Source organism: Carassius carassius, chromosome 29, assembly GCF_963082965.1.
Source record: "Carassius carassius chromosome 29, fCarCar2.1, whole genome shotgun sequence".
Lineage (NCBI taxonomy): Eukaryota > Metazoa > Chordata > Actinopteri > Cypriniformes > Cyprinidae > Carassius > Carassius carassius.
In genome coordinates, this window is record NC_081783.1 from 5,982,775 (window position 1) to 5,996,332 (window position 13,558).

Sequence of the window (13,558 nt, forward strand, 5' to 3'; positions counted from 1 at the left end):
ACCAGTGCTTCTAACCTGCTGCATGGCTGTAATACAAGGGCTCAGTGAAGGAGGAGGGGGGTATGTTGACGGAGAGAAGGGTCTTTGGAAGTGACTACGAGGACTTGCTGGCACACTCAGACCCCCATTCATAGTCATCTGGCCCTGTGTAACACAACACAAAGATCCTGTTAACTGAACAAACATATTTAGGCATAATAAATTACATTGAGATTGGACTCTTGTGTCACAGATGACATCTGTTAGCCTTAATGAAAGTTGACAGAGGATAAAGAACAGAACAACAAACAATGGAAAAAAAAAAGAAAAGCTAGTAAAATAAACATACAAAATACAGTGCCCACCCACTGGGAAGATAAAAACAACAGTGTATTTTAGTAAAATGGCTTTCAGTATTTGGATTTATTGATTTCCAGGACAAACAAGTGTTAGTATTAAGTGTTAGTATACCGAAAGAGATACCACAGGAACAATACAAGAAGTCTCAACAAAACCGTGTTCTCCACATTAAGTTTGTGACAGAGACTCAGAATTTCAGCATACAGATAATTCGTATGGAAAAAGCTGTTAGTGAAGACCCCTGAGAGCGATTTGATGTGAATTTATAAAATATGTTAGTATTGGTATAATCCCAGATGTTACACAGAGAAGAAGTAGTGAAACTGTTAAATGTGAACAATGGACAAGTGATATTGGTGTCTGTTAATCCAGCCTCTAGAAATGCAGAACAATGAAACCAAATTAGAAACAATAAACAATAAGTTGTGAAATTGATAAAAGAGAAGAAAAGAAGAGATAATAAATGGAAAAAAATTGGACTGTGCAATTAAAGGGGACATATCATGAAAAAAGATGAGACGGAAGATTCAAAAATTATGCTAAAACATTATAAATGAACTTAGATATGCTACAGTTTGGGGTCGGTAAAACTTTTACGTTTTTATTTTGCTCATGAAAGCTCCATTTATTTGATTAAATATACAGTCAAATACTGTTACAAAAAAAAAACTATGTATAATGTATTTTTTTTTTTATGTAATTTATTCTTGTGATGGCAAAGCTGAATTTTCAGCAGTCAGAACTCCAGTCTTTTCTTATTATGAATGCTAAAAACAGTTATTCTGCTTAGTCTTTTTCCAATAACCACATAAAAAACTTGTGAAAACTGTCATTTATTTTCAGAACTCTTTGATAATTAAAAGAAAAGCATTTTTGAAATAGAAATATTTTGTCTTTACTGTCAATTTTGATCGGTTTCCTTGCATCATTGCTGAATGAAAGTACTGATTTTTTTCAGAAAAATCTGCCTGACCCCAAACTTTTGAAATAATACACAAAAAAGTTGAATATGGCCCCTTTAGGAAAATAGAGGTACCATCGGAATCCTTATGAAAACTGACAAAGAAAGAAGCAGTAACAGACATGACAAGAGTTTCGAACTGCCGGTGAATAGTTACATGAGCGGTGCTAGCTGGAGGGGAGTGTAACCCCATGTTGACTGTGACCGCACTCATCGGGCTGAGGGTTGGAGAAGGGGTACGAGAGCCACCCTCTGGGCCTAGTCCACACACCCTCAACTCCTCCAGCACCGCTGTGGACGCTTCGCTCTGAGTGCAGGAAGAGCAGCGGCTCTGCCCCAGCGGAGGCTCCGAGCCGGGAGAGGGAGGGCCTGGAGAAAGGGTCTCGGGGTGAAGGTCAGCTCTGATGAAATCGAGGGAGAATCTGAGCCGGTTAGGTGGTGACTGTGAGGACAGTGTTTGTTTGAGGAGGACTGGCGCCTCAGGCTGAATGACAGAGAGGAGAGTAGCACAGGTGAGATTCAGCAGTAGAGCACAGCGGCTGTGAGAGACGTAGAGATGTGATGCTGCAGACGACTGTGCGTTAGAGAGGATGGAGGTGTTACAGTTATGAGATCAAAATCTTATTCCAGTGTTGCATTTGAGCATAATCATAAAACAGATCATTCAGAACTGCATAAAGGTCATAATGCAGTAGAAAATATGTACAGTATATGCAAAAATAATATATTGTACATACTACCTTACACTACCATTCAAACATTTGAAGTCAGTAAGATTTAAGTAATTTTGTAAAATATTATTACAGTAAAAGTTAAGTGTTTACTGTTTTAATATATTTTAACATGTAATTTATTCCAGTTACACAAAGCTGGATTTTCAGCATCATTACTTACAGTCTTCAGTCTCACGTGATCCTCAAGAAATCATTCTATTCTGCTTTAGAGCTTTTTTTTCAGAAATTTTGGATTATTAAAAAGAATGAAAAAATTGCATTTTTTTTAAACAAATCTTTTGTTACATTTTAAATGTCTTTATGGTCTTTACTTTAAATCTAATTAATGCAGAATGCAGAAAAGAAGGGGAAAAAAGTGCTGACTCCAAACTTCTTGGATGGTAGTGTTTATTTTAACCAAATACTGTACAGTTAGCTGAATAAATGGTGTCTGGAAAGTGATTCAGGTCCATAAAAAAAAGGATTATATAATTTTACAATGACATGAGCCTGAATGTTAATCAGCAAAATGAAAAAAAAAAAAAAAACAGGATTAGTTATGTTTGCTAAGGCACAGCATGGCGTAAGGGAGGCTGTTATTACGCTAATGCATATGTGGTTATGAAATCCGTGACATATACCACTAGTGGGGCTGCAGATGGCAGTGGAGGGCAGGGGTGTGAGCGGCTATCCGGGAGGTCCATCCTTTTAGGAGGGGTAGGGGGTCTCAGAGACAGTGTCTGGGTGTGCCGTCCTGATATCTCAGGCCTAGGGTTAATGCGGACGGAGAGGGAAGCTACTTGTCTCTCCAGCTCCCTAGATGAAGGGTGTAAGAAGGGCTGCTCTGCTTGTGAAGAACATGAGGTTTGGTCCACTGTGGACAGCAGTCTGTGGGAGTGGACACTATGTTCTTGTCCCTGATTGAGCAGAGTGGGCATTGGGATATTAGAGCACGGGTCAGATACTGTTAGGGACTAAATTGTTTGTGTCCAAATATTTATTGGTAAACTTTGTTTATCTTGTGTTTTTATTTCTCACAATAACTAATGTAACAGTGTTTAATGCATGCACAGTTCTAAAGTATGTAAAGTATAGTGCCTCTAATGCTTTTTAAAAACACAATAATATAATAGGAAACAGAAGTGTTCTGTATTTGTTATGATGACCAGAACAGAGAGTCCTTCAATAACAGTTGAGAGCTTTGCTTTGTGCTCAGTTTTTAAACACTAGAAATGGGTGTGACTGGTACAGTTAAAAATGTCATGAATAAACCTGTCGAATGGGCTTCCCCAGACATTTCCTGAGGAAGGAAAACCTCCAGCGACAGTAAGGATGAGAAAAACAAACGAGTAAAGTAAACACAGCAGAACGTACTGGTGTGGGAGACTTTTTATCCTGAAAGTTGGGCCTGACACTTCTGTAACCTTTAGCTGCCAGAGAAGAAGAACACACGTCACCATTTCTCAGAACATCACTGGTGCTGCTGCCGGGCCTCCGCAAATCTGACAACAGACGAACAAAACATTTGAAAGAGTGCTTCATATTCATATATAAACAACAAAAAAATATGACCACAGAATGCCACTACTGATCAATGAAGAGAAACCTTAAGTACCGTATTTTCCGGACTATAAGTCGCACCTGAGTATAAGTCGCATCAGTCCAAAAATACGTCATGATGAGGAAAAAAACATATATAAGTCGCACTGGACTATAAGTCGCATTTATTTAGAACCAAGAACCAAGAGAAAACATGACCGTCTCCAGCCGCGAGAGGGCGCTCTATGTCTTCAGTGTAGACTACACGAGCACTGAGCAGCATCTCTGGCAGCATAGAGCGGCCTCTCGCGGCTGTAGACGGTCATGTTTTCTCTTAGTTCCTTTCTCTCGGTCCATGTCAAATTAATTTTGATAAATAAGTCGCACCTGACTATAAGTCGCAGGACCAGCCAAACTATGAAAAAAAAAGTGTGATTTATAGTCCGGAAAATACGGTATATGTGTTTATTTAAAAATAAAATAAAATAAAACCTGCTTACCTGATTCTTTAGATTGTGATTCAGAGTCTGCATGGGTTAAAATAAGATAAGAAAACTCTGTTAAACACTAGCAAAGGATCTACTTTCACACAGTACCTAATGCAAATTAGGTATAATATATTCACTCATTAGTGATTCATGTTTTTAGTGGACTGTGTGTGCATAAATTGCATCCTTAATTTATTCCGAACCACTGCTTCAGATTTTAAAACAACAAGTGAATGAAAGACAGAAACATATATGACAGCAGGAAGAAACACTGATAGGTAAAGTGAGAAAGTTATATATACAGAGAAAATCTGGCAAAAACCAAATTAAGAAAATCTGTTTACATACTTTTGTCTTAAATAAACACTTGATAAAAGTGAAAAGGCTAAAAAAAACAAAAAACAAAAAAACATCCTTTCGATTTCATTGATGTAATAACCCTTGCTCATTAAACAGTGCTAAATGAACAGGGGACTAACTCTGTCCTGAATGAGTGGTGTTTGTTCGCTTAGCTCGCTCCTGCAGCACCTCAACCGCCCGCACACTAATTCAACAATGGAGAATATGTGTGTGTGAGGTCATAGTCCATGAGACTGCTCAAACAAAAAGGGTCACTCCCAGAGGAAACTGTGCCGAGAGAGATGGGGGAAAAGCCTCAGCTATACAATTGTTGCCATGGAAGTCCACAACTATGGCAACAATCTCGCCACTTGTGAGCTGCTTTTTCCCTTTAAGCAAAGGAAAGGAGAGCTACCGCTCTCAAACATTCCTTAAGGAGCTGCGAGCACAAGAATGAGATGGCCAGCAAGAGTAGGAGAGAGAGAGAAAGAAAGCCAGTGAGGAGGAAGGCTGTGGTAGGACATGAGATGCAGAGAGACAAAACACAGATGTGGAATGAGTGACGCTGAGTGCAGTGAAGAGGAATTCCTGCTCGCGGTGCAGGCTGAGTAAAGACACCATCACATTTAACACCAGCAGCAATGTCGTCAGATCAGAGGAAACGCTCCACTGCTCACAAATAATGCTACTTACAGGCTAATACGAATATGAACCATCTGTTGGTTTTCAAGCCACTAGTTGTCAAATGTTTCATGCATTATTGTAGTTTTAGTGTGGTCTGATTCTTGATACCTGTGAGCGTGTATAGGTTTGGTGAGCTCTGTATTCTCTTCATGGGGGTTAGAGTGAGTGAAAGGGTGGCACTTTTGCGGACATGTCCTCCACTGTCTGTGAAAAGCGCAGTAGCACATGCAAACACAAATGCACAAGCATCAGTACTGCTGCACGGCAAGATAACTGTGACTCAGCAAGCAGAGCAATGTGAAACGTCTTAGCAATACAACAATATACATTACAGAATTATTTCACAGCATGCCAGGATGGATTTTTTTTTGTGTGATGGGTGAATGTATTGTGGTCTGACTCACTAAACTTTTTAAACTGCTTTTTTAGTCACTGTACAGGGTTCCCACACCTTTTGACCTATGAGTTTCATGATTTTTCCATGCCTGTCTTTCCATTTGAGTTTTCCAGTAGTTAGTAATTACTGGAGGCTGCACTAACAAACTTCAACTGCCAGCAGATTAAATGGTTTAAAACTAAGCATGCACAAAAATGTACACAGTACAGACTATAGAAATGTACATAACATTTCTGTGACTTTTTAAAATTTAAAATGTAAAATTCACTGTTATTTTACCTTTCATTTAAAAAAATGTGGGGTCAAGTAAGTTTTTTTTTTTTTTGAAAAAGGAATAATTTTATTCAGCAAGGATGCATTTAATCTGATTAATAAAAAGTGACAGTGATATTCATTCACACATACAAAAAATAATACTTCCAATTAAAAAAAAATATTTTGATCTAATGATTAACCTATCATGTAAATGTATCATGTTTCCAAATAAATATTAAGCAGCACAAGTACTGTCAACATTGATAATGAGAAATGTTTCTCCAAATCAGCATATCAGAATAATTTCTGAAGGATCATGTGACATTGAAGACATTGAAGTAATGATGCTGAAAATTCAGCTGCGCATCACAGGAATAAAACGTTGAAGTATATTCAAATAGAAAACAGTTCTCACAATATTACTGTTTTTCCTATATTTTCGATAACATAAATGCAGCCTTGGTGAGCATAAGAGTTTTTTTTTCAAAAACATTACCAAATCTTATACACAAGTGTGCTTATAGCAGAGTACAGCTTATCAGAATAACAGAATAATTATATGCAGAAAAGAAATATCACCACATCAAATATGTGGCAGAAAACTTATTGTGTATTAGCTGGAAGTGTTTTCTAAGAAGTCCTAGCATCCAAGGTTGCCACAACTGAAGCAGAACCTAAAAGTGAGGGCACTACGAGACTATTTTGTGGATTGACAGGGTGGCATGTTGCCACTGCCAGATGTAGTCTGACGGCTTTCCTTTTCCTTGACTGCTATACCTCTGGATGTCAAAAAGGAAGTTTGAATGCCAGAATCTCTGAACTCTGAAAAGACAGAGTTCTCTGAGAAAGCCAGCCAAGAAATAAGAACACCCCCTGCACAGCTTTTCTCAGTATCTCTGAGACGAATACAAAATCACATGCTCTGCCCTACAAAAACAAGTTACTTGTTACTTGTTTGTAAATGCTGCTGCGGCTGATAGGCAGTGAATTCCCTCTTGTTTGCTCTCAAATATACTTCTACTCTGTGGACCATTCGGTCACCAAGTATATTAATCAATTAAATTATATTTAATTAGATTCAAGATTCTACATTACATAAATATATAATTAATAACAGAGTTATCTAAAGCCACACATTGCTGTTATTTTTCTAGTGTTTTCCCGAAACTGCAGAAACACTTTTTACTCAGAATTAATGGCACTATGTGGGCTTTTGTATGTGTCGCAATATTCTTGAAATTTCTGTACTGAAGTCATTATCACAGGAATTTATCAAAATTTCTCAGAACTTCAGATCCATATTAAAAATCAATAGACATATGGATGGATTCCAGCTGAAATGCTGCCTATTTATTTAGCTGTGATTCAAGAAATCTCTAGCTTTTAGCTATATATATATTTTTTAAGTCTGGCTCCTGCATATACAGTACATTTTACCTGTCTATGTGGAAGCAACCTCAGATGTGCACAGCTGCAAGGAAACATATCTGGAATGCCTGAGGATCTAGTTATTTCCGTACAAAAAAATTAATGTGCTATTAGTGCAACAGTATCATTAAGATCTGATGATGTCAGGTGGAAATACCAAGATGTTTGGATAAACACTACCATTCAAAAGTGACAATAAGAGCTATTTATAATGTTACAAAAGAATTCCATTTCGAATTAATGCAATATTTTTGAATTTTCTATTTATCAAATAATTCTGAAAAACAGCGTACTATGGTTTGCACAAAAACATTAAGCAGCACATCTGTTTTTATCACTGATAATAATGAGAAATGTTTCTTAAGCAGCAAATCAGCATATTAGAATCATTTCTGAAGGATCATGTGACCCTGAAGACAATATTACTGTTTTACTGTTAAATAAATGCAGCCTTGGTCAACGTAAGAGACTTAAAAAACTCAAACCTTTGAACGGTAGTGTACTTTAAAGAACAACATACTACAACTGTACTTGTTTACACTCTATTATCATGCTACCATGTCCAAAAACATGACACATGTTTTAAATTTCTTTAATTTGCTTTAAATCATTTAAGCCGTGTAAATTGAAACTTAAACTCACCTGTGTTCATGTTGAAGATCTCTCCTTCTTGTGGTGTCTTGATGTCACACAGTCCTGAAAGACATTTCATTAAGAATCAGCGACCCATACTCCTTGTAAAGCAAAGCACTGATTTATCCATTCGTACAGCATGTATAAGTGCAGGTATAGCATGGCACAGGCGTCCCGTCTCTCCTCGGCACGGCAGCATGCTAGCAAGTGTCTAATGTGGCTGGTTAACATCCCTCTTGGGATATGAGGCCCAAGAGTGAAAGGTGATACAAGCCTGGCATTTCAGCTCAGAAACACGCAGCACGGTATCAAAATACACACCATACATACACATATATCCGCATGCATTCTCAGATCTTACACATGACTACTTTTGGTGTGTCAGAGCTTAGCATGTCTTTGAGTTGGTTGCCAGCAATGAGCAGCAGTCACACACTCATAGGGGGGCTATTGTAACTAATTAAACCCCTGTTTGGTTTGACCTAGATTACTAATTTTTCAGTGATGGATTAACAGTCCATGTGACTCTACTCCGAAAATATCTGACTTATTTTAGCACAAGCTGAATATATCATAGATGGTCTATGATAGGAACACTGTCACTTAATCACATTATAACATAACTTAACTTATGGGCAGAGGCAAAGTGCTGCAAATATGTCAGATAGGAGACACTGTGAACAAGCGCTCATGTGCAAGACACATGTTTTGCTTTCAGAGTGCCACAGCAGTTGTCACACATGTAGACCACCCGTCGTTCACCTGAGACCATCATGATAGTGGTATGCTGTGTGTTCATAGGTCATGACAAGAGAGAGGCATTCAAATTTGCTATTCTAAACCTTTGGTTACATTTTAAAGGGATAAATGACATTTCTGTCATCATTTACTTATAAGCCTTCCCAAATCATTCTTTTTTCCAGGTTAGGAATTCATGCTGTTTTTTTTTTCATGTAATGAATGTAAAGGCTGACCAAAAATGATGGCAAAGCATCATAAAATATGCTCATATTAAAAATTTGATGTTGCAATCAGTTGCATGTCACATGAGAATCAATGACATTTGGCATCGTTGTCAAAACTGACTTGATACACATAGATGCATTATAATATACAGGTGCATCTCAATAAATTAGAATGTCATGGAAAAGTTTTTTCATTTATTTTAGTAATTCAACTCAAATTGTATATTAAATAAATTCAATGCACACAGACTGAAATAGTTCAAGTCTTTGGATCTTTTAATTGTGATGTTTTTGGTTCACATTTAACAAAAACCTAATCTCAACAAATTAGAATATGGTGACATGCCAATCAGCTAATCAACTCAAAACACCTGCAAATGTTTCCTGAGCCTTCAAAATGAAGTGGACGACTGCTGATCTGACAGTTGTCTAGAAGACAATAATTGACAGCCTTCACAAGGAGGGTAAGCCACAAACATTCATTTCCAATGAAGCTAGCTGTTCACAGAGTGCTGTATCCAAGCATGTTAACAGAGAGTTGAGTGGAAGGAAAAAGTGTGGAAGAAAAACATGCACAACCAACTGAGAGAACTGCAGCTTGTTGAGGATTTTCAAGCAAAATCGATTCAAGAATTTGAGTGAACTTCACAAGGAATGGACTGAGTGTCAAGGAATTTGGCTACAGTTGTCGTATTCCTCTTGTTAAACCACTCCTGAACCACAGACAACATCAGAGGCGTCTAATCTTAGTCTGGAGGAAGGGTAGAAAAGCTCATAGCCCAAGTTGCTTGAAGGCCAGTGTTAAGTTGGGGTGTCTGTGATGATTTGGGGTGCAATGTCATCTGCTGGTGTTGGTCCATTGTGTTTTTTGAAAACCAAAGTGACTGCACACGTTTACCAAAAAATTTTGGAGCATTGCATGCTTCCTTCTGCTGACCAGCTTTTTGAAGATGCTGATTTCATTTTCCAGCAGGATTTGACACCTGCCAATTGAGGCAGTAATTAAAGCAAAAGGAGCCCCTACCAAGTATTGAGTAAATGTACAGTATATTATCATACTTTCCAGAAGGCCAACAATTCACTATAAATGTTTTTTTATTGGTCTTATGAAGTATTCTAATTTTTGAGAAAGTGAATTGATGGGTTTTTGTTAAATGTGAGCCAAAATCATCACAATTAAAAGAACCAAAGACTTAAACTACTTCAGTCTGTGTGCATTGAATTTATTTAATACACGAGTTTCACAATTTGAGTTGAATTACTGAAATAAATGAACTTTTCCACGACATTCTCATTTATATATATATATATATATATATATATATATATATATATATATATATATATATATATAATGTCAACATTTTGACAGAGCGCCTTGATCCATATATAAGGCACTCCGGATTATAAAGCGCACTTCATTTTACGTCATTTCTGGAGAAAATTAAAGGCTTTTAAGTGTGCCTTATAGTGCGGAAAATATGGTATATATTGTTATGTGGTTTAGAATTTTTTTTATACATATATATATTTAGCTTTAATTTTGCCTGTTCAAGTTTGTTGCTAAGGCAGGATTTATCAACTCTAATTTGTTATTAGTTATTGTTCAATACTAATATACATACTATTTATGAACATTTTGGAATGTATAATTTAAATTTTTATTTTAGTTATTAGTTTTATTAATTTTGTGCTTTTTTCAGTTTTAGTTTTATTTTTGTAAATATTTCTATTTAGATTTAATTTATTCTATTTCAGTTTTTAATTTACTAATGTAATTTTGGTAATTAAACTTAAACATTTTATTTCTGCAAGTTGCTAAGGTGACAGTTCTCATTTTTAGTTAGTTTATTATTATTATTATTGTAAGAAGAAGTTTTTTATATAAGATTTTATTTTTATTTCAGCTTTATCACATTAATTCTTTTAATAGTTTTCGTTTTATTTAACAGTTACAACACTGATAACAACTTAACAAGCTATCATATTACTTTACCACTTTTATAGTGATTTTATTGCCATTTTTGAAGCTTAACAGCCCCTGATCACCAGTAAATTATTTTCAGTGTCAACATTCTAACGTCCACAGGAAGACATGTATACTGTAATATCGTAAAAAATAATAATTAAAAAATACATGTTTGAAACAACATTTTGGGGTAAATTTACTCTTAAAATGAGCTCGTAACTTTAAAATTAAACAATTATGGAAACAACAAAGTAACCTTCAGCAAAGTATCATGCATCAGTGTAGTGTGATTAAAGGTAAATAAATGTTCACCTTCAGCCCTTCATAAAACATTGAGCCAAACAGGATTACCCCCTGCTGTGTTCCATTAAAAATGACTCAGAGGTCATCCTCGAAATAAATCTTCAGACACCACAGCCAATAAATCTGGTTAAAGCGGACACTTTTGCCTGTGACACCACTGGACTTGGGTAAATCAAAGGTTGTAATGACCTGTCAGCAGTAAATGAGGAAAAGATTATGATATTGGATTTCAAGGGTGCAGACTTGTGGCGACAGAACAGCTGGAGGAGAAGAGAGCTGGAATCTCGCCTAAGAAATGGACACAGCTCCACATTTATATTCATGAGCAGGGCTCACACTATTCATTTATTTATCTATCGGAACATTAGGAATCATTCTGTCCGGGGGAAATGCCAGGGACAGCCAAGCCAACAGGCCATACTCATTTCCATAGCCATCAATATTTCAGTGCGGTCGTCAAATAAATAGCTCCGCCATGGAAACCCTCCAAGAGGACAGGCAGTAAACATGAAGGCTCCTAAACACCAGTTTATGCTGAAAGTTCATTTAAAGGGGTCATGAACTGCCTTTGTTTTTTTGTTTTTTACTGTTCACTGAGGTCCACTTATAATGTTATTAAGAATTTTATATATCATAATATAGAAGTAATAAGCTATATTCTGTTCTGTTTTATATGCGTGGTGAAGTATAGACTCGGAAGTAAACACCCACTACTATGACTGGCTAGAGACGTGGTCTAGAATTTCATTAAAAATAAAGTTCATTCACTCTTTCCCAAATTAGGCATCAAAAGGAAGGCAATGCATAGACTAGTTTTCCTAAACTTGCACAGCACAGCATCTTGTTGTCTTTAGAGCCATCTTTATCATCAACAGAAAATAAGTTGTACAAATTTCATTACAGAAATTAAAATTATATCGCAAATTACTTACTCTTATGTAGTGGCCAAGGCCGATATATCGGCCAATATTTGGCATTTTTCAAATATCGGCATCGGCCGATAAGCTTTTCTGCTTGTCTGACGTCTTTGAGGTGGGCCTTTTATTTTGACGGTGCTGAGAAAGGCACACAGTGCTCACTCTCTCTCTTGTTTACTGTTGTTGTTAACAGTTCTGTCTAATATGAATAGAAGTCTGTTTAATAATCAGATAGAATGGTTAAACAAAGGAATTAATGTATACAAAAAGTATTATAATGACTGCTTTTATATTATTAGTAATAGAAAGGCAAACATTATAATACTTTCTCGTTTGCCATCAGCATTAAGCAAATACGCATTTATTTCATTTAAACAAATCTTTGAATGACTAATGAATATTTAATTTCACAAACCTTGCAAACTTAAATTCAGCTGTGAGATCTTGTGAGATCATTCTAATTGAATGCTTTAAACTTTAAACATGATTTCGAATTATGCTGCGCTTCGTGCATTTGCCCACTGTCATATTTATGTAATTTTCACTGTGTGCTGTATATAAAATGAGTGTTATCTTGGCTTTATTTGAAAAATATGATTCCCAATGCACACAAACTTCCCAGAATACTGATTGCCCTGTTGGTTACAGTGGTTAGTTCCTTTTTAATTATATTTTTTATTAAATATTGATTTATTTGTGAAAAATACTTTGTCATCTTAAGAATAAGTATGTCTATTTGACACATTTATTACTTACATTTAAATGTGTGTGTGTGTGTGTGTGTATATATATATATATATATATATATATTAGTGGTGGGCATAGATTAATTTTTTTTATCTAGATTAATCTCACTGTGATCTTGAAATTAATCTAGATTAATCTAGATTAAAATGGCTCATTCGAATTCTGCCGAAGGCATTCAGAATATGTGTGTTACCCAAATAAAATTGACAAACAGTACACGTGGTGCATTAGAAAAAGTAATCTAATCTAGCTAATCTCCTGTTTCAAAAATGCATCACAAAGTGCTTGAGAAAGCTGTAAACTAATTCCACATTGCACAAGCTGCAAACAACCTTACGCGTTGCATATTTTTTTACGCACCCATGTTAACGGATTCCAGTTGCGTTCCAGGAGCGTTGCATCTGCAGCAGTGCAGCGATCGCTTACGTACCAAGTAGCGGACTGCAAACGCGTACTGTGTGAAAGCACATCGAGTCCGTGCTGCACCACATACGTAACGCACACGGACTGCATACGCACTGCAGACGGAGTATGTGTGAAACAGGCGTGAGCAGGGCCGTAGCTGGGGTCAGCGGGGACCCGGTGAAGGTTGTACCAGTGGGCCCTGTTTGAAATTGTTTAATCTGTATGTTCGATATTTTTATTTATTTGTGCTATTTACACAATGTTTACGTTTTTTTCAAGTTTGTAGGTGTCAAGGTACAGAAACCAAATAATTAAATGTAAAATAGCACTGGATAGTCTTCAATGTAAAAATGAAATATACAATCAAACCTACATTTATTCAGACACCTTCAACATTTCTCACATTATTACAGTTTTGCTATATATATCAAAAATTATATCTGGTGTCTGAATAATTTTTGGTTTGACTGTTAAAA

The 13,558-nt window shown here is 36.3% G+C and overlaps 1 protein-coding gene across 1 annotated transcript in view; it reads right to left on the bottom strand.

Moving 5' to 3' along the window:
- sorbs2b (sorbin and SH3 domain containing 2b) overlaps window positions 1-13,558 on the bottom strand; it is a 48,842-nt gene that overhangs the window by 21,223 nt on the left and 14,061 nt on the right. Inside the window, exons 3-9 of the mRNA XM_059515543.1 lie at window positions 7,786-7,839; window positions 5,172-5,267; window positions 4,053-4,079; window positions 3,388-3,515; window positions 2,655-2,930; window positions 1,458-1,784; window positions 3-144 (exon numbers count right to left, since the gene is read on the bottom strand). Coding sequence (XP_059371526.1) covers window positions 3-144; window positions 1,458-1,784; window positions 2,655-2,930; window positions 3,388-3,515; window positions 4,053-4,079; window positions 5,172-5,267; window positions 7,786-7,839 — 1,050 coding nt within the window. The remainder of the gene's footprint in view (window positions 1-2; window positions 145-1,457; window positions 1,785-2,654; window positions 2,931-3,387; window positions 3,516-4,052; window positions 4,080-5,171; window positions 5,268-7,785; window positions 7,840-13,558) is intronic.